The sequence below is a fragment of the Plasmodium sp. gorilla clade G2 genome (assembly GCF_900097015.1).
Source record: "Plasmodium sp. gorilla clade G2 genome assembly, chromosome: 4".
Classification (NCBI taxonomy): domain Eukaryota; phylum Apicomplexa; class Aconoidasida; order Haemosporida; family Plasmodiidae; genus Plasmodium; species Plasmodium adleri (nom. inval.).
Window position 1 is genome coordinate 642,501 of NC_041696.1, and position 22,599 is coordinate 665,099.

Below are 22,599 nucleotides of genomic sequence, written 5' to 3' on the forward strand. Positions count from 1 at the left end.
TTCATATAATGAAACAACACTTAATATATAAATTAAAGGAAATTTTTAAAAATGATATAAATTATATTTTATTACCATCATTACCAAGATCTAATAATTTAAAAGATTATGATCATAATAATATTAATTATCCTAATGAACATAAAATTCAAACAAATGATATTAATAATAATAAAAATAATATAACTCATGGATATAATAAATATATGAAAGAAATATTTTCAGTCATATCATCTATTAGTGGTTTTCCAAGTATGGTTATACCTGTAGGTACTTTTACAAAACAATTTAATGAGCCTTTATCATTTCAAATCATAGGAGATAATTTAAACGAATTAGGATTATTAAAGGTTGCCTTGGCTTATAAGCAACATATGCAAGTTAATAAAAAATTATATGAAAATTTAAAAATGCATCAAAAAGAAAACTAAAACAAAAAAAAAAAATTGAAATAAAATGAAGCGAATCAACTAATAAATGGATAGATAAAATAAATAAATAAATGTAAATATTAAAAAATAAATATATACACATAAACATATAAACATATAAATATATATATATATATATATATATATATATATATATATATATATATAACAAAATAGAGTATCCATTTGATAAAAGACATGTATATAAAAATATCACACTTATATTTTTTTATACACAATAATTTTAACATATTTGTAATATTGATAAAATATATATATATATATTTTTTTTTTAAGTTACATAATTTTTTTTTTTATTTTATTTTTTTATTTGTTATAAAACTTCATCCTCTTTAACCACTAGAAAATTTTTTGTGTCAACTGGTGGAGCACGTGACTCATCATTTTCATCACTATCTGTTTTTTGTAATTCATCCAATGATATATTATTATCACTTTTATTATTTTTTTTATAATTATCTTCCTCTTTTTGTAATTTATCCACAAATTTTTCTTCACATTTATCTAATAATGATTGTTTATCTTGTGTTGTTGTATCATTTTTATTTCCCTTTTTATTAATTCTTAACTCTTTAATCTTATTTTTTTTCATTAATCTTTTATTTTTTCGTTTCTCACTCTTTCTCTGTATATAATCTATCTTCTCTTTTCTTTTCGATTGAAATATCTGATTCTCTGTATACTCTTTCCAATTTTTTTCAATTAATTCCATTCTCTCATTTTCTTCATTCCTCTGCTTTCTATAAAGATCAAAGTAATCACTTCCTGCACCTGCACTACTACCCCACACATTAGGCACCTTGTCAATTTTTATTTTCCCTTTGGAACTATCTTTTTTGTCTTCTTCATTCTTTACAGGCATTTTTATTATTCTCCCATCAGATAACATAATCTCATCCTCCAATACTTGCATATTCATTGTGTCAAAAAAAAAAAAAGAAAAAAATTATAAATAAGCACTAATATAATTTAAATAGCTATCAAAATAAAATAATAATACAACAGCTAGCTACTATTTTTAATTATATATTCATAATTATAACTAGCTATTTTATATTTTTAATATTTCTTTTTTTTTTTTTTTTCCCCCTCTTTTCCTCTTTTTTTGTCTGACCGGTTCAGGTAATTTATTTATTTGTTATATATATATATTTTTTTTAATATTCTTAAAAAAATAATTTAACAAGTCTATATATTATTTATATATCATAAAAGTTCATTCACAAAAGTAAACCCCACATAATAATTTATAATTTAATTTGTTATGAGTAAATATTTCATTATATCTCAAATTGTTATATATTCTTAAAAAAAAAAAAAATACATATACATATAATAAATATATATATATAATATATTTATATTAAGATTATATTTCCAACATATAGCTAAATGACATTTATGCTTACCATTTTGTATGTATTCATTTTTTAATAAAAGTTGAATGAATTAATTTTTATAAACTTAAAAAAAAGAGAGAAACAAAAATTAAAATAAAACAATATATATTACAACAAAAAATAAAATATAAATAAATAATAAAAAAGAAATAATAAAAATAATATATAATATAATAATGCATACTTTAATATATATATCTTATATATATTATATATTATATATATTTTGTATATCCATGCTTATTATATATATAATATATTATTCCTCAGTGTCCAAAGAATAATTATTTTATTTTTTTTTTAAATAAAAAATTAATAAGTTAAAATAATATATATATATATATATATATATATATATTATAATATTTATCTACTCAACATTTATACCCATCATTCCCATAGCAGCTCATAACATTTTATAAATTTTCCCATTATCTTCTTGTAAATGTAATTTTTCCAGAATAATATTTTTAAAGTAAATATATAAAGAATCATCAAACAAAACGTCATCTAAGCAATAGAACGTATTATAATTACTGTTATATGTTTGTAATAAATATGCAGAATTTTCTAATATACCTGTTCTTGCTATTAATATATTATTGGCATTCGTGCGAATAGCTATTTGATATCCTCTTAAACTCAATTCAACTAACAATATAATATTTATTACATCATCGGATGTTACTTTTTTATTTAATATCAATTTCGAATGTGCTTCACTTAATCTTATTAAACTTTCTAAGGTTCGCACAGTCGTTCCATTATCACCATTGTTATATTTTCTTAATGTTGAATAGTATGTAATTAATATTAATTTTGAACTTTTATCAAAATTTGGGAAATAACCATTCTTCACATAATTAATATATTCTTTTAATTTTTCACTTGGCCATGTTATTTTATTTTTTTTTCCAAATTTGCCTCGATTACCATGGTCCAAATTGAAAGGTGATAATATCATCTTGTCACATGCAACATTTTCATTTAATTCTTTATGTCCGTTGTTCATACAAACTTCGGGTAAGTTTCCCAAGTGGCTAGTCTCCTTATAATTATTACACGTATTACTCTTACAATTGTTAATATTATAATTCACATTATTTTTCATATTATTATGATTATCATCTTCATTGTCAAGACCCTTTTTTACCTCCACATCTTGAGATAAAATATAATCCGCTATTTTATAATCTATTTGACTATTATCTTCAGCTATAACCACCAAATCAAACCTACTAAGTAAAGCATAAGATAAGTTAATTATAATAACCTTACTATCATAGTTAGATAAATTTCCTTTCAAATCTTTATTTATCTCAAAATTTGAAGCACCAATTATTGTGCACCTACAATTTAATTTATCTACTATTCCTCCTTTTGCTACTGAAATACTTAATTGTTCCATAGCTTCATGAATAGCATTCTTATTTTCATTCTTCATTAAACAAAATTCATCTATACAACAAACTCCATTATCAGCTAATACTAATGCCCCACTTTCTAACATGAAACTATTTCCTTCTTTAATAGCTGCACATGTTAATCCTGCCGTAGTACAAAACATTCCTGACACGTTCACACATATGTTACTTAATTTTTGTACTTCTTTTAATAATTGTGATTTACCTGTACCTGGATCACCAACTAATAATAAATGACACAGGGTTCTTTTATCACAATTATCTGATTCAAATTTTGTTTGTTTTTGCTTTTGCTTTTGCTTCCTTTTTCTCTTCTCTTTAGTACTTTCCATTGGACCATATTTTATATTAGATATATTGTTTGTTTCATACAAGGTGTACATATTTTTTTTTTTACATATGTCATTTTTGTTTATTTCATATTCTTTTTCTTTTCTTGTTCTTTTTTCATCCATTTCTTCGAGAGAATCCTCGACCATTTCATTCTCTTCATTCATATTTATAATATTATTCCTTACATTTTTTATTGTACTACTTTTGTTTTTACTCTTCTTATAACTCTTACTAAAATATTTAGTCCACTTATTATTTTCGTGATAAAAAGAATCATACTCATTATTTATCTTGTTCCCACCTATTAAAACAAGTAATATCGACAATTTAGACAATTTGCAATTATACAAATTTGGACATATACTTTCACAAATATATTTTTTCCCTTCTATTTTATTATTTTTAAAAAAAAACCAATATTTTTCAAAAATATTCTGTCTTTTATCTACACTATTTAAATGTGTAAAACCTATATTATTGAGCTGCAATTTTTTTATATGTTCATTTTTTTCCTTCATATTTTGTGTAATTAATCTTGTGTTGATAGAATTATACTTATCATTTTGACGATGTGTATTCATGTCCTTCAAAATGGACAAGTCGTCCCCTTTACTACTATCACAAATGTTTTTATTGAAACCATTTGTATCACCCCTCTTATTATTACACATATTATATCCCATCTCGTCGCACAAATTATCATTTCCTTCACATGATGCATTTTGAATAAATCCCACATTCTCATAACATATATCTTGTTTATCATGCAAACATGTCTTACTCACAATAGAATTAATATATTTAGAAAAATCATCATCCAAAGATATTTCTTTTATTTTGACCTGTTCTAATTCCTTTATTTCGATATAATTCGCCTCAATAAATAATTCAGAATCACACCTTATATCTTTATACAACCTCTTCCATCTTCTCAAAACAATACCGTTGATAATAACATTTTTTCCTGGGTGATATTTTCCAGCTAAATTTTCTAAAAGTACAACCGTTATTGAATAGGGTATATTCGACTTACTAGTTTCTTTTATTTTTATTTCTTGATAATCAACCCTCTTAATTTCATTCTCCATAAATTCGAAATTGGTGCTGTTGCATATTTTTTTAACATATATCCCTTTCTCATTTTGCATAGTTCTATTACTATAAAGAGGATTATTATAATGATTATTATCATTATCATCTTCAAAAATATCATCTACATTGTCATCTTTCTTTTTATTCTTATCCATTTGTCTAGTGATAAATTCGTTCGTTATTTTATCATTTATATCATACAAAATACCAGAGGCCATTTTTTTCGTATTTACAATAATATTAGGACATCGAAAAAACGTTTCCGTGTTATAATATAACTCAGGAGCCGCGTTCTTTTTAATTACATAGTCACATTTCATACATCTATATTTTTTACTTTCTTCCAATATTTTCTTCTCTCCTACTCTTGTTATAATACCCTCTGTACTTATAAATTTACCAATATGCTTATTCTCAATTTCTTGTATATTATTTATATGAATATCATGTAAGTAAGGTATATTAATTAGTCGGCATTTAATCTTTATATTATGTCGAACAAATATCATTTTCAAACAATTATTTATTTTTAATTTTATTTCTTCTTTTTTTAAAAAACTATATTTCATATAAGAATATAAAATACCTCTAATTAAACAAGAACTATATAAATCTATTTGTTCCATAACATTATTATCTTTACAAAAATCATATTCTATAAAATTATTAAAAAAATAATCCATATCATTTTCTTTAACCTTATCCTTTCTTACATGGTCTAATGTGTTTGTTTCTTTTTGTTTGGTATCATCATTATTTATACTATCTTTATCATTAAAATATATTTCATTGTATATATTATCATATTCCTCATTCTTATCGCGCCAAAATTGTTCATTTTGTTTTTCATACATATTATTTTCGTTTGTTCTAAATAATTCAAAACCTTCCTTAAGACATTTAGAAGGAGATGTAGTAATATTATGAAAATGTAAAACATTACTATCCAAATTGTTATTATTATCTTTATTATTTTCTTCATCCATTTTATTTATTTCCTTTTTATTACAAATATTATTGTCACCATAATTTTGATTATCACCATAATTTTGATTATCACCACAATTTTGATTATCACCACAGTTTTGATTATCACCACAGTTTTGATTTTCACCACAATTTTGATTATCACCACAGTTTTGATTTTCACCACAGTTTTGATTTTCACCACAATTTTGATTGTCATCATAATCGTTTCTTTCATTTTCTTCATTATTCAAGAATTCAAAGTAACAACTAAGAAAGATAATCCTAAAAAAAAGGGGAATCGAATAATTGTTTATCACATCCATAAACTTGTGATAACTATTTTGCAAGTAATATATTAATTTGTTCTCTCCATATTCAATAGCATCATGTGCATCAAAATAAAAATTATATATATGCTCGTTTCTGTCCTGTTCATTGTTTTGCACATTACAAAATTCAATATCTTCTATTTTACTTATATATCCTAATGCAATGCTTTTTATTTGTTCATAATATTTTCGATTTTTTAAAAATAATTTTATTATTATTTTATTATAAATTTTTATGTTCTTTATATTTTCCTCTCTATTATAAGTGTAGTCTTCTTCATTGTAACTATCGTCGTCTGTTTCGCTAAAAATACTTGACTCGGAGCTCGAGAGCGTCATTTTTTTTTTTTTTTTTCCTTTAAATATTAATTAAAAAACAAACAAAAAAAAAACAAAATAAAACAAACAAAAAAAACAATATAATATAATGTAATATAAAGTAATATGGTAGAATTCAGATTATTAACTCTCTCTTTTAGAAGTTTGCTAATATGTATCATCATACAATTCAAATAATTCATTCATTTAATACATATATATATATTATTGAAGATAAAAAAACCTTCTCTTCCAGCTTAATTTTTTAAAAATGTATAAGCTATTCAAAAAGTAGGAATATATAATGACAAAACAAATCCTCAAAATTAAGTTCACACCACAAAAAAAAAAAAAAAATTTTAAAAAAACAACATTTCAAAAAATGGAATTATCAAAAGATAAATATGAAATGAAAAAGAATAAAAAGAATACATATATATATATGACACTATTATTTATTTCATTTTAATCTTTGTTTGAATTTATATATATTCACTTTAAGAATTGTAAAGAGAGTAAAAAAAAAAAAAAAAAAAAAAGAAAAGAAGAAAAATTATGGCAATATTAAAATGTATATATATATTTATATAAAATGAATAATTTAATTTATTCATATAAATCCTTTTTTATTTACTCACAAAACAAAAAAAAGAAAAAAAAAAAAAAAAGCTTTAATTTTAATATTTATAAAATATATAATAGGTTTGAAATATAGGAAATACATTTTATTTTTTTATGAGAAATGGTATCATCATAAAAGATTATAATCTCATAATATTTATTTTTTTACTGTTTTAAAATAGGACATAAAATAAGTATTATAAATATAAACATTTATTGTCATATTATTTTGAGAACAAAGGAGATAAAATTACACGTTCCATAATAAATTATTTATTACACATAATTTTTTTTTTCTCTCTCTCTCATCAATGATCAAATAATAAATATAATATAATATAATTTAATTGATGTTCTTATGATGGTATTAAATATATATATATATATATTTGTGTAATATATATTATATGTATATTTTCTTTTTAATGAAAAAATATGAACGCTTCATAATAAAATTGTTGTAATCTAGCCAAATAACATGACTTTTCTAATGTGTTTTTTTTTTTTTTTACCTGACCTGTTCATATAAAAAAAAAAAAAAAAGTTACACACAAATAAAATATTTGGAGATTTCCAAAAATGATGTGTATATAAGTTCATATAACAGTGTATAAATTGTTTTAATTATATTCAAATAAATTAATAACAATAGTTGTATATATGCTATGTTCCAAATAATTGGATACCCAATATAAATACAATTGTTTTGTGTATCAAATAATATAAATAAATATATATAATTACATATTTTTAAATAAAGTCAAATAAAAAGAAAAAAATTTACATAATTTTTTGTAATTGTATGCTTATTCGTTTGGTAGTGTTACTATGAAAGAATATATATAATATTATATATATTAAATGTTTATATATATATATATATATATATATATATATTATTATATATATTATATATATATATAAAAACAAAACAGAACAATATATATGACTTCAAATTTATTTTATTTTTTTTATTTTATATACATTATGAAATATCATTTTAATTATTTTATTATATATATATATATATATATTGAATAAATTTTTGTAATTTTTTTTTTTTTTAAATTCATACTTACAAGGTAAAAGGTATTAACACTTTATTATTTATTTGTATATATAATTATATATTTTTTGTTATATATATAAAAATATATATTTTTATTTATACAAATTATATATATATATATATATGTATATTTTTTTTTTTTTTTTTTTTTTTTTTTTTTTTTTTTGGTATTATTTATTTTATTATTCTTTTTTTTGATGTATTGATATATGCTTATTAGTTTATATCAATTGGTATATATATTAAAAATTTAATTTTATATGCTTATATTTTATTGGACATTAGAAAAGTTGTATAATAACATTTTCATTCAATCATTTACTATATATATATATATATACTTTATATTGGTAATATACTTATATGTATAATATTTAAATATTCATTATCCTAATAAAACATTATTTAAAAATATATATTTATTTAAACCATAATATTTTTTTGTTCAACAAATTTGATTTAACAAGTATAATATTAAAATGAATATATTAATGAACAAATAAATAAATAAGTGGATAAACACCAGGTGCCATATATAAATAACATATATATATATATATATATATATATATATATATGTATACACAATAATTTTTCTTATGTTATTTTAATTTTATAATCCTTTGTCATATATGTATATATTGTTTAAATAATACGGTACAAATTTATATTCATATATATATGTAAGAATATTTATGTGCACATATATTAAACCATACAACGTTTATTTGTTCATATATATTATTTCATTTTTCAAAAAAAAAAAAAAAATACATTGTATTATTCTGAAAGAATTGTACAAATGTCTTCAAAAAAATAAAGAAATCAATCAATAGATTGAAGAAATTATGTACTATTAAATCATTTCATATCTTTATGATATATTATCAGAAATAGATTTAAAAATGAGAACAAAAAGTGCAAATAAATTAAACGTCGAACAGACTACAGGTGAAATTAAAAAAGTTGAACTAAATAGAGAATATTATAATTGTATAAAGACATATGCAAGTGATTTACAAAATTTATCTTTTAATTTTTTTCCATCAATAAATACATACACATGTGTACCTAAACTTAGTGCTATTAATACAATAACATTTCATCCATGTATATCAAGTTCTGATTATATTAATAAAACATATACATTCAAGCCATTATTTACTCATCATTTTTTTAGTGACAGTGAACAGGTAATACGAATATATAAATATATGAGCGTTATATGGGTTTATACATACAAGAATATATGCATATATATAAATATATATATATATATATATATATATAATTTTTTTATAGGTAATTGGATTTGAAAATTTGAATATAGAATTTTATTACACGTGCGACAATTATGAAGTGTTCATGAAGTTGAATGGGTCCATATGTGACCAATATGAAAATTCAAATTATATCATGTTAATGCTTTTACAAAGTTTATATATCACCACTCCTTATCCAGGTGGCTTTATAGAAAGTGAAGAAAAATTTTTAAGTATATTAAATCGAAATGATAAAAAGCTAGTTAAAAAAAATAGTTATGAGGAACAAGTCAGGAATGCCATATATAAGCCTCCTGGTTATATTATTTATGAGAAACATATTAGTAAAGATATAATTTTACAAATACGCAAATGTGGATTTTCCTCTGAATATTTTAAATTCGATAGTAGTAGTGACATAAAAAATATAAAGAGAGAAACTGTAAGCGGAGAAAATGGTCAGGTATGTGATGAAATGAGTACAAATAATGGAAAAGGAAGTCATGAAAACACATCTGGAAGCTTATTACCTACTGATGTTTTAGAATGGGATAGAACTGTGAATAAAAGGAAAGCAGCTGTTAATAATATTTTGATTAGAAGCGAAAAGAGAGGTTCAAGAAGTAGAACGAATAGTGTACATACCAAATCAGACTCTAGAAAAAGTAGTATTGTTAGGAGAAATACAAGTGATAGTCTTAGTAAAAGTAAAGAGGATCTTGAGGATAACACAAAGAAGGTGCCTGGTAATGGCAGACGAAGGAGGAGAAAAACAAGTACAATTGATAATATGGAAAATAATGTAAATGATAGTAATTTAAATGAAAGTAATACAAATGAAGATATGGGCAATAAGGACAACGATGAAAATGTGGATAATAAGGAAAATGAGGTTAATAATGAAACAGTGGATAATAATGAAACAGTGGATAATAATGAAACAGTGGATAATAATGAAACAGTGGGTAATAATGAAACAGTGGATAATAATGAAACGGTGGGTAATAATGAAAATATAGATAATATTAATAATAATAATAATGATAATGTTGTTGCTGAAAAGAATAAGGTGGGTACGAGAAAATATTCAGATTCGAAAAACTCCTGCAGCAGCATGAATGCTCGCAACAATGTCCTAAACGTTTGGACCAAAGGAAAAAGAAGAAGACGTAAAAAGAAAAGAGAAGCACTGATTAAAAATGATGCTGACGGTAATAATTCAGGGGAAGAAAATAAGGTTGTAAAAAGTTTGTATACAAGAACTGTTACAGAAAAGGATATGTCGCAAATGTACAAAGATTATTTAAAAGTATTAGATGAACGAAAAAACCAAAAGAAGAAAAAGAAAAGAAAAAGACGACGAAAAAAAAAAAATGTAGAAGAAGGAGAAAAGGAAGGTGAATCTAAACAAACTATAGAAGGAGGAGAATCTTTAGATAAATGTTCTATTAATGATAAAGAAGGAAGAAAAGAATACAATGAAGAAGGAGAGGGAGGAGAAGAAGAAGAAGATGATGATTATGATTATGATGACGACGAATATGATGATGATGATGATAATAATTGTGCAGAAGAAGAAATGGATGAAGAAGAAAGATTAAGAAAATTGATAAGTGAAAATTATCATAATAGATATGATTATACAGTTAAAGATAATTTTGAAATTTTACATAGAAGAGTTGAATGGTTTTATCATTGGTTTATTGAAAGTGCTTCAAATATTGAATATGATTATAGATGGAGTGTAATATTACCATATATTATATTTAAACATGATAAGAGCAAACCATTTGCAAAAAATAATTTTATTGATAATTTAAACGCTGAACTGTTTAAAAGCCGTACATCATCTACTACGAGTGCTCAAAAAAAGGATGTTAAGGAAGAAACTATGAATGGTTGTAAAATGGAAGGGGGTTCATTAGAAGTACCAAATAAATTAAGTGAAAAAAAAAATGTATCAACGGTTACTAATATATCAACCGTTACCAATATATCAACCGTTACTAATATATCAACTGTTACTAATATTTCCAGTGCATCAAAAGTGACTAGCACAAAAGGAAAGTCGAACTGTTTAACAAAAAATCAAATCGAGGAGCAAAATGATAAAGAATTAAGTGAAGGCACATTGAATGTAAACAAAAAGGAAAAACAAATCGACGAAGTTATAGTAGTAGAAGATGAAGATGAAAATGAAGATCAAGATAAAAATGAAGATCAAAATCAAAGTGGGGAAAAAAAAAAGAGTACTGGTAAAAGAGGTTTGTTAACGAATGGTCAGGAAGTAAATGAAAACAAGAAAAGAAACAAAGGTCAAAAATATGAAGATGAACGAAATGATAATTATATTGAAATAGTAGAAATAAAAGATGATGTTGAAGTGATAGAGATATCTGAGGGAGAAGAAAAAGACGAAATAAAAGATAAAATGAAAGATAAAATAAAAGATAAAATGAAAGATAAAATAAAAGATGTAAACAATGAGGATAGTAGCAAAAGTAATAGTACTAACAATAATAAAAAAAATAATATAAGTAGTAGTGATTGTAATGGTAGTAATAATAATAATAATAATAATAATGTTACACAAAAAGATGTTGTGTGTTTTCCAAAAGAATATGTAATTACCAATGATCTAGTCAAACAGGCAATATTTGATACCTTGAATAACGTATATAGTAAAAATGAAGAAGATTATTATTCTTTTCATAATGATCATGATGTTGTTTATTTATATGCAGATTTGCTCAAGGAAAAAGAAAACAATAATTATAATAATAATAATAATAATAACATTTTAGATGGACAAAAAGAAGATAAAGATACTGCCATTCAAAAGTGGAAGAGAGAAAGTGTTTCAAAGACAAATGTAATAGAATGTTTTAATGGTAAGAAAGAAGAACAAGATGAAGAAGGTAACGAGTATTGTTATTATTTTTATTTATTTGGTTTAGCAACAACTTATACATTCTTTACATTTCAATTTGATAGAAACAGAATATCTCAATTTTTGATTTTCCCTCCCATGCAATGTAAAGGGTTAGGTATGCAGGTTTTAGAAAAGATTTATCATTTATCAATTGTTAATACAAACATTAGAGAAATAACTGTTGAAGATCCAGCAGTTTCATTTACTCAATTAAGAGATATCATTACAATAAAAATGTGCATTGATTTAAATATTTTATCACCGAGTGTTTTATATCCACAAGAATATTTAACAACAAAAAATATTCAAAAGGAAAATGTGGAATTAGATAAGAAGAGGTTTATGGCAGTTTGTAAAGAAACACACAAGCAAATTACTAGAATGATCGAAACTTTAATGTTAGCTGATGTATTACCTCATCCTGCTCCTGCATATACAGATAATGAGGAAAAGGTTACAGGTCTTAGGAAACGAGAGAAGAAAAATGATAACAACAATTCTTTAAATTCAATGGAATATTTTGAATCATCTGATTTATGTAAAGAAGTGCGAATAAAAATAAAAAAGAGGATAAAAAATGATTACATAGGAAATTTGATAAACAAAAATATGAATTGCATGGCAAGTGACGTCTTCCAAGATTATGTAAGAAAGGGCTAAAAAAAATAACAAAATAAAGAAAATAATATAAAAAATATAGATATATATATATATTTGACATATTTATGAATATATCATATTTTGTATATACATTGACACCATTTATATTCCAACGTGTGTGCAACTAGCCATTTTGTATTTTTTTTTTTTTTTTTTTTTTTTTTTTTTTTTGCCTGTATAAAGGTTTTTACATACACATTTTGGCTGTACAAATATTTATGTTCATGTTATCATTAGAAAATATAAATTCAAATGAGAATGTTTATATATATATGTAATCATATTTATTGAATTCTTCCTTTATAGGTGAAAGAAGAACTATATAAGTTGTGGAGGAAACAATGTAGAGTTTATTATAGGTACGTTTAGTTATCAAAAAAAAAATAAATAAAAAAATAAAAATAAAATAAAAAAATAAAATAATAATAAAACTACCTGTACGTTCATAAATATTTAAGAAAAACACTTATTAATATTAAGTGCAACGTATTTGGTAACATATATATATATATATATATATATATATATATTTATATATATATTTATATTTATATGTCGTATTTTTTGCTTTTTATTTATTATATTTTTTTTTTGTTTTTTTATTTTTATTTTTATGTAGGACTATAAGAAAGTTAAGAAACATATATCCATTATAACTACATACGAGCACACGTAAAAGTATAATATAAAAAAAAGTATACACTGCTTTATCAAGATGAACTCTTTTTAATTATTATTTAATTTTTAATTTGAATATTTATTTCTTCTTTTTATTGACAAACATTGTATATGAATATATGTCAAAAATGAAAAATGAAGAAATAAATATACATAATAATAATAATATTTAACTACATATATTATATCGGTATACTTAGAAAAAAATAATAGAAATATATCTTTTTTTTTTTTTTTTTTTCTTTTTTTTTAATTTTTTAATATCTTTTTTAAATAACATACATATATATATATATATATATATATATATATATATATATATATATATATTTATTTATGTGTAAGCATGCCATATAAACGCCATTCTGTTATATATTATGTTTGACATAATATTAATATTTTTCATATACATATTTAATTTATTTCTTTTGAATATAAAAATTTTAACAAAGAGAAGAGTCTTCGTCATCATATTCATTTTGTTCATTGATTGAAGGATCATCTTGTATTCCCATATATAAATTATTAAAATCTTCGTCATTTTTTTGATTTTTATATTTTGGCTTGGTTATACAAGATATGAAAAGAATTCTTTTATTTTTTTTTGCAAAGAAGAAGTAATTAAAACTTGATATACTTTCTTTATCAACATATGGATCATTATCTGTATCGTTTAAATAAGTATAGACATCACAATATTTGAAATCAATAAGTTCTTTTAATATTTTCCATATTTTTTTATTGAATCCTCTATAAATTTTTTCAACAATATAAAATAAGTTATAGTTTATATTATCAATAACACTATTAATATTTTTTATATATTTATAATTTGAATTATTTAAGTATTTAAATTCATAATCTGGAAAAACATAATTTAAGATATTAATAATATTAGTCAAAATGCTTTTTTTTTCTTTTCCATTATTATTAATAACTTCAGGAATTTTCTTTTTTTTTACATTTTTGTTGTTATTAATATTGTCTAGGGTATTAATATAACAAGTGTTATTATTATCATTATATATATTATTATCATTATTTTTAATATTATCATTATATTTATTACTATCATTATTTTTATTACTATCATTATATTTATTACTATCATTATTTTTATTATTATCATTATTTTTATTATTATCATTATTTTTATTATTATCATTATATATATTATCATTCTTATCTTCATTTTCGTCATTTTCTTCTATTTCCTTAATATTATGTATTTCTTTTGATATATTATTTTCATCATCAAAAGGATTCAGAGAGTCCAAAGGATTAACATTATTTTCGGTCATTTGAGACATATTATTTCTATTACCATATAAAGGGTTCATATTATTTTCTTCATCTTGTTTGTTATTAATATCCAATTCTGAGCTAAATATTTGTGTATTACTTATATTTTCTTCATTATTTAAAGTAGTACTATAACAATTTTTTGTTTTGTCTATATCTTCGAACAGTTCTATTTTTGCTTCAATAAAACGATCGTGCGCATCTAATTTTTCTAATATTAAATTGACATCATTCAATATTTCAATATCTAAATTAATCATTTTTTTTTTTTTTTTACCCCTTTTTCAAAAAAAAAAAAAAAAAATTAAATTTTAAATAAATACTATTTATATATCATCCTTTCAGGAGGGAACATGAAAAGTATCATAAAATAAAAATAAAATAAAAATAAAAATAAAATAAAATAAATTTAAAATATATATAAAAGAATAATGTAAAAATGGGACAAAAATATATAAATACACACAAAAAAAAATAAAAAATAAAATAAAAAAAAAATTAAATATATATATATATATATATATATAATATATCTTATTATATGTGTAAAAAATCAAAAATATTTATCTCTTATTGCACATAAAAGATGAAGTAAAAAAAAAAAATAATAATATAAAACAATAATACACATAATAGAAAGTAACATTATTGTATACAAATTTAAAATTAAATATATATAATAGCACCAATTATTTTTTTTTTTTTACACATATATATATATAAATATATATATATATATATATATATATATATAATACCATGAATATTATTAATTCATATATGTGTATTTACTTTTTTTTTTTTTTTTAATATATTTTATTTTATTTAATTTATTTTTTTTTATTTTTTGAATAAGTGAAATATTAAATATATAAATTGGAAAACATAAAATGTATATGTATCATACACGGTTGTAATATAAATATATTATGGTTATAATATATATATATATATGTATTTTTTTTTTTTTATTAATTGATAAAGTTGGTATAGATATTAATCTCACACAAATGAAATATAAAGAATATGGAAGGAAATATATATATATATATATATATATATATAATGTGGAAAATTAAAAGATATATTCTTTATATATATTTGCATACTTAATTTCTTCTTTTTCTTTATTTCTTTTGGTAGACATATATTTTATATTTACATAGGAAATATTATAAATTTAAAAATTAGAAATATATAAATTTTTAGTCTAGGGAATATAATTTTTTCTTAAACAAAAAATATATATATGTATCTTTATTATATATATATATATATATATATATATATTGATATATTGATATATTTGTGTTTATATATTTATTTATATTACATATCTATAAGTTTCAATATTCTATGATGCAATATGCAAAAATAGATATTACCCTATAATAATAATAATAATAAAAAGAAGTTTATAACATAACGTTCTATTAAATTTTATAAAATTGTAATTTCTTCATGTATCTCAAAGGGTTTATTCATTTATTTATGACTCTTTCGTTATTATATTATATTATATTATATTATATAAGGTATAATTTAATTATATGTTATTATTTATGACGTTAATTTATGTGTAGAAATATCTATTTTTTTAAAGGAAATAAGAAACATTATTTAGTTAAATGATATAAAATATAAGATATAAAATTGAAAAATAAAATAAAACAAAACAAAAATTTTATTTACATTCAGTTTTATTATTTTTTATTCAAAATTAGATACTATATAAATAAAAATACGTATGTATGTAGTATCAGTTTACGCTTCGGACGTAATTATATATATATATATATATATATATATTTATATATGTGTATGTATGATATTAAAAATGCCTATAATATATATATATATATATATGTATGTATTTTTTTTTTTTTTTTTTTTTTATATCTAGCCATTTTTTAGTACACTTATTAAAAAAAAAATTAAAAAATATATCAAAATATATCAAAAAATAACAAAAAAATGCTTGATAAAAAATTATTTACTTTAACGTATGATATGTAATAAATTATATAAGAAAACATTGTTATTTTAAAATTCTTACAATGTAGTTGTGCCTTTAACTAGTGAACACATAAAAAATATATTTTTATAATGAAACGTCATTTTATAAAATTGAAATATGATATAAGAAATGTAAAACATTACCATTTACACAAGATAAATATAAGAAATATACATAACATAATAAAAAATGAAAGAGCTACAAATACACATTTAAGTGTTAATAATAATCCAAGAATGAATGAAAAGAAATGTGTAGAAAATGAAAATTTTATATATTCAAATATTAATATTATACAAAATAAAATGCATATAACAGATGGTCAAGTTGAAATTAAAGATAATAAAATGGATCAAGTTGATAATATAAAATATGAAAGAAAAGAACAAGAAAATGAACAAATAAAAATATTAAAAATAAAAAATGTAAAATTATTAACGTGTTGTATAATTACTACTCTCTTTTTTTATTTCACACTTAAAAAAGTTCCAGAAGGTTATATATGCTTAGTTCAAAATATACATGATGGAAAAGTTAAACCATATATATATGACGATTTGATGACTTTTTTTTTTAATCCTTTAAAATATAAAGTTATACATATGAGAATTATACCTATACAAAGGAAATATACAAATGTATATGAAACTCTAGATAAACAAAAAATTAAAGTAAAACTTGAAGTTAAAATGAAACCCAAAATACCCTTTATTATTGATATTTATAGTTCCTTTGGCATAAATTATAGTACCTCTTACATTGAAAAAGAAATGAATTTAGATTTAAAAAATGTTATTAAATATTATAACTTAAATACATTACTTGAAAATAATCAAAATGTTAATGATGATAATGGAACAGTGGATGACGCAATAGATCAAATTATGGACAGATTTTATGATTCATCTATATTCCACAAAATTATTCTTATGGATGTAACTATATTATTTGAAAAGGTGGAATAAAAATATATATATATATATATATATATATATATGTGTATATATATATATTTTTATTTTTGTTTATTATTTTTTCATGAAACCAAATATCTTTATATTATTGTATTTTTATACATACAAAGAAAATAAAATAATATAATATAAATAAATAAAATTATTTTAATTATTTTTTTTTAATTTTGGCTAGCTAGTATTTTATCTAGCCATTTTGAAATATCACTAAAACAAATAGGGAAAAAAAAAAAAAAAAAAAAAAAAAAAAAAAAAAAAAATGAACATTCATAAAATAAATATATATGTATGTATATATATATATATATATATTTTTAAAAGACGTAAAAAAATAAATTAATTAAAAAATGATAACTTTAAAAAAAATAAAGAAGATATACATTTATATTGTTGACATCAATATAAGTTGATAACTTTATCCCTTTTGATTTCACTTTATCTTGTTCTTTTTCTTTTTCTTTTTTTTTTTTTTTATTGAGGAGAACGTACTGTCTTGCTTTTACGTATTTCTAAAAGTAAAGGTCCACAAATTACTCCTTGTTGTTGCAATTTTTGATGAGTATTATCACAGTAAGGAAAATTAAAAGATTTCCAACATCTACAGACAGAAACTTTTTTCGAACTTTTTAAAGGTGGATAGAAAGTTTCTATATGTACTGCCTTTAAATTATTTGTATTTAATATATCACCTTTTTTACGAAAGACATTATGAGATTTTGCTTTTAACATATTATTACCCATCTTTTTAAATAACTATAATACATTCATAAATTATACATATATAAATAAATATATATGTATGTGTATATGTTTATATATATATATTTATTTATTTATTCATTCATGTGTTACTTTTTATATACCCTTAATTTATATATATTTTTTAAAACATATTCAATTTATTCAATTATGTAAATAATAAAAATTAAAGCTTCATATCATATATCATTTCAATTATACTGTTGCACAAATTTTTTTTTCTTAATTTAGCATTTCATAATTGTTTATTAAATAAATGAATAAATAAGTTTGAATATCAAAAATATATCTCTTTATTATTATTATTTTATTATAATTATGTTAATTATACTTTAAATATATATATATATATATATATATGTATATTTTTTTTTTTTTTTTTTTTTTTGCCTTGTTAATCTGCAACTAGGGGATGATAAGCATTTTAGAAATTTATTTTCTAATATAAAAAAAAAAAAAAAAATAATGTATCAATTATATACAAAATTAGGACAATCTAATTATATAAATATAAAAATGTATAAACATTTATATTGTTTATATATTTAAAAAAAAAATGAAAAACATATTTTTTCAAAACCCATACACATAAATATATTACATATATTATAATATTATATATGTATGCTATTTTTTTTTCTTTTCAAAAAAATAAATAGAAAAAAGAAAAAGCATCCGCATATAAATTAAATTATAATTTTAAGTGGGACAATATTTATTTTATATGTTAATATATATATAAATGGGTGGGTTGTATTTATCAAATCATTTTAAACAAGGGCAAATTAATAAATATAAAAAAGTATAATTTAATTTATATTTTTATAAGTTCATTATTCATTTTAAAAAAAAAATTAAAAAATTAAAATTAAAAAAAAAAAAAAAAAAAAAAAAAAAATAGGTTGTATTATAATCTTTATTTTAACACCTTAATATATTTTCTTTAGAAATAATAAAAAAATATATATATTGTTTGTTTACTAAATTATGAGCCGATAATATATATATATTATATATATGTGGTGATATAATCCTTAATATATGACTATTATTATATTATTATTCGTCAATAAAAATTATGCATATATTAACCAATAAAATTATATTAATATTATGTATATATTTTAATATATATATAAATATATCATATATATATATATATATATATATATATATAATATATAAATCTCTTTTCTTTTTTCCTTTAAGAAGCCATAATATATTATATATGCCCATATATCCTAGATTTTCTTTAATATTTGAAAAACTAAAAATATATATATTACATAATAATATATTATATTCATGTGACGTGGGTATTATTTAATATGTGCCTTGATTCAGTTATTATGTATACATACATAATATATAATATATATATATATATATATTATATAATAATTTTTTAAATTTATATATAAACGATTACTGAAAATTAAAATATTATAATATATTATATAATATTATATATATATATTATTATATGTATTTATTTTTACCCCACAAAATTATATTAAATTTTTTTTTTTTTTTTTTTTTTTTAATTATCAATTTCTTCGAAATGGAAAAAAAATAAATACATTGTGAAAAATCATACATATCTTAAATGACCCCAAAAAAAAAAAAAAAAAAAAAAAAAAAAAAAAAATATATATATATATATAAAATAATAAGATAAAAGAAAAATATAATAATATATAATATAATAAATAAATAAAAAGTTTATTATATATATATATATTATTATACTATAGAGATTAATTTGATTTTTCAGAGTTTTATTTATGTAATAAAAAAAAAAAAAAAAAGTAAAAATAATAATAATAAATATATATATATATAATATAATATAATTTATTATTTACATATAAACATTATATTACTTTGAAAAAAGTAAAGTTGATATTATATATATATATATAAATAAAATATTAGTAAAAAAAAATGTTCATTATAAATTGGTAAGTGTAATTCAAGAATAAAAATATTATTGAAATTTTACTTGTTCTTATTATATATATGTGTTGAGAGGCTTAATGAAAAAAAAAAAAAAAAACTTAATTACATTTTACACATATATAATATATTATAAAAATATATTTTTATATATTTATTATGAACTTTGTAGGTTTAGAGATATATTAGCACAATTAGGACTATCACAAAAAAGTGCAAGAATTTTATTTTTAGGTAAACTTTTTTAATAACAGTTTTAAAAGAAAAATGTTATTAACAAAATGAAATATTATAATAAGTCTTTTTATATATGTATGAGTATATAAATATAAATTTTTTCATAACTGTTATATATCTAATGACAAAAAAAAAAAAAAAAAAGAAATACATATATATATATATTTAATAAATATATGTCCTATTTAAAGTTATTATTTCAATTTTGTCAAAACCTTTTGTTGAGAAAAAAAAATAAAAAAAAAAAAAAAAAATAATATGGATCATATGTCATATATATATATACATATATTTTTAACCATTTAGTAATTTTATTGTTATATAATATTTATGAAATTCAATATGTTTATAAAAAAATGTGTACACCTAAAGTTTATATATAATGTCTTGTGTGTATAAATAATATATATATATATATATTTTTTATATTTTGATTAACATTACAGGTTTAGATAATGCTGGAAAAACAACTTTATTACATATGTTAAAAGATGATAGAGTAGCTCAACACGTGCCTACTCTACACCCACACTCAGAAGAATTGGTTGTGGGTAAAATAAGATTTAAAACATTCGATTTAGGAGGACATGAAACAGCTAGGAGAATATGGAGAGATTATTTTGCTGCTGTAGATGCTGTAGTTTTTATGATTGATACTACTGACAGATCACGATTTGATGAAGCAAGAGAAGAATTAAGACATTTATTAGAAACAGAAGAATTAAGCAATGTTCCATTTGTTGTTTTAGGTAATAAAATTGATAAACCTGATGCAGCTAGTGAAGATGAATTAAGACAACATCTTAATTTATTTTCAAATGTAACTGTTCATAATAATATGAAAGGGGGATCAGGAGTAAGACCAGTAGAATTATTTATGTGTAGTGTTATTAGAAGAATGGGATATGCAGCAGCATTTAAATGGATATCACAATTTCTAACATAAATGAAATGCAACACATTTTGTTATATAATGTTGTTATACAAACAAACAAAAAAAAAAAAAAAAAAAAAAAAAAAAAAACAGGTTACCATTAAATATACATATATATGTATATATATATATATATATATATATATATGTTTATATTGTGAAAAAAAAAAAAAAATTCAACTTTATGTGTATATTTTTTTTTTTAAAACAATAAATTTTTGTCTATTATATATAAACATGAGGAAACTTATTTCCACTTTTTGGTTTTTTATATAGAAATACCAAAGAAATATTTTCCTCAAACCTTTTATTATTATTATTATTATTTCTTTTTCATTTTTTTTTTTTTTTTCTTTTCTTTTGCTTTTTTTTTTTTTTTTTTGAATTGATTTTAAATATTCATTTTTTACGAAACAATTTTTAAGTGTAAAGTTGTATCAGCATAGAAATATATACATATAAATGTACATAATTATTATGCACACATATTTTTATGTATATATATATATATATATATATATATATAAGTGTATATATTGAAGTGCATCCTTTTGTTTTATGAAAACTTAAAAAAAATTACAATATTATTAAAATGTAATTATAAAAATTTAAAGGAAAAATGATATATATATATAAAATAAATATATATATATATATATATATATATATATATTTTCTCATATGTTTTATATGTAACTGTAAAGAAATAATAAGAGATTTAATGAGAATTAAAAAAAAAAAAAAAAAAAAATTTAATTTGGCTAGTAACCTTGTTCAAATAAATAACAAAAATTCAAAACTTAAAAAAAAAAAATTAAAATATTTAAAATTAGAAAGAAGAAAAAACAAATAGATTTAAAAAAGACAAATGTATTTCAGTA

General features: G+C 19.9%; 8 protein-coding genes across 8 annotated transcripts in view; 4 read left to right on the forward strand and 4 right to left on the reverse strand.

The window, feature by feature from the left end:
* The window catches only part of PADL01_0415300 (glutamyl-tRNA(Gln) amidotransferase subunit A, putative), a gene marked incomplete at both ends in the record, with an annotated part of 2,271 nt that extends 1,840 nt beyond the window's left edge, over positions 1 to 431 (forward strand). Inside the window, one exon of the mRNA XM_028685271.1 lies at positions 1 to 431. This exon is cut by the window's left edge and continues 1,840 nt beyond it. Within this exon, the coding sequence (XP_028536786.1) occupies positions 1 to 431 (431 nt within the window).
* A 334-nt stretch (positions 432 to 765) lies between these two features.
* On the reverse strand, positions 766 to 1,371 carry PADL01_0415400 (conserved protein, unknown function; the record flags this gene model as incomplete). Its single annotated transcript, XM_028685272.1, has 1 exon — positions 766 to 1,371. One exon carries the CDS (start codon positions 1,369 to 1,371, stop codon positions 766 to 768), a length of 606 nt encoding a protein of 201 aa, XP_028536787.1.
* Positions 1,372 to 2,258: 887 nt separating this feature from the next.
* On the reverse strand, positions 2,259 to 6,338 carry PADL01_0415500 (DNA helicase MCM9, putative; the record flags this gene model as incomplete). Its single annotated transcript, XM_028685273.1, has 1 exon — positions 2,259 to 6,338. One exon carries the CDS (start codon positions 6,336 to 6,338, stop codon positions 2,259 to 2,261), a length of 4,080 nt encoding a protein of 1,359 aa, XP_028536788.1.
* Positions 6,339 to 8,912: 2,574 nt separating this feature from the next.
* PADL01_0415600 (histone acetyltransferase, putative) lies at positions 8,913 to 13,517 on the forward strand (the record flags this gene model as incomplete). Its single annotated transcript, XM_028685274.1, has 4 exons — positions 8,913 to 9,200; positions 9,310 to 12,846; positions 13,168 to 13,220; positions 13,481 to 13,517. The coding sequence occupies 4 exons, from the start codon at positions 8,913 to 8,915 to the stop codon at positions 13,515 to 13,517; spliced, it is 3,915 nt and encodes a 1,304-aa protein (XP_028536789.1).
* A 465-nt stretch (positions 13,518 to 13,982) lies between these two features.
* Positions 13,983 to 15,101, reverse strand: PADL01_0415700 (repressor of RNA polymerase III transcription MAF1, putative; the record flags this gene model as incomplete). Its single annotated transcript, XM_028685275.1, has 1 exon — positions 13,983 to 15,101. The coding sequence occupies one exon, from the start codon at positions 15,099 to 15,101 to the stop codon at positions 13,983 to 13,985; it is 1,119 nt and encodes a 372-aa protein (XP_028536790.1).
* Positions 15,102 to 16,947: 1,846 nt separating this feature from the next.
* Positions 16,948 to 17,823, forward strand: PADL01_0415800 (prohibitin-like protein, putative; the record flags this gene model as incomplete). Its single annotated transcript, XM_028685276.1, has 1 exon — positions 16,948 to 17,823. The coding sequence occupies one exon, from the start codon at positions 16,948 to 16,950 to the stop codon at positions 17,821 to 17,823; it is 876 nt and encodes a 291-aa protein (XP_028536791.1).
* A 480-nt stretch (positions 17,824 to 18,303) lies between these two features.
* On the reverse strand, positions 18,304 to 18,573 carry PADL01_0415900 (CDGSH iron-sulfur domain-containing protein, putative; the record flags this gene model as incomplete). The annotated part of the gene is made up of 1 exon (XM_028685277.1): positions 18,304 to 18,573. The coding sequence occupies one exon, from the start codon at positions 18,571 to 18,573 to the stop codon at positions 18,304 to 18,306; it is 270 nt and encodes an 89-aa protein (XP_028536792.1).
* A 1,962-nt stretch (positions 18,574 to 20,535) lies between these two features.
* PADL01_0416000 (small GTP-binding protein sar1) lies at positions 20,536 to 21,730 on the forward strand (the record flags this gene model as incomplete). Its single annotated transcript, XM_028685278.1, has 3 exons — positions 20,536 to 20,552; positions 20,720 to 20,781; positions 21,231 to 21,730. The coding sequence occupies 3 exons, from the start codon at positions 20,536 to 20,538 to the stop codon at positions 21,728 to 21,730; spliced, it is 579 nt and encodes a 192-aa protein (XP_028536793.1).
* Between the last annotated feature and the right edge of the window lie 869 nt (positions 21,731 to 22,599).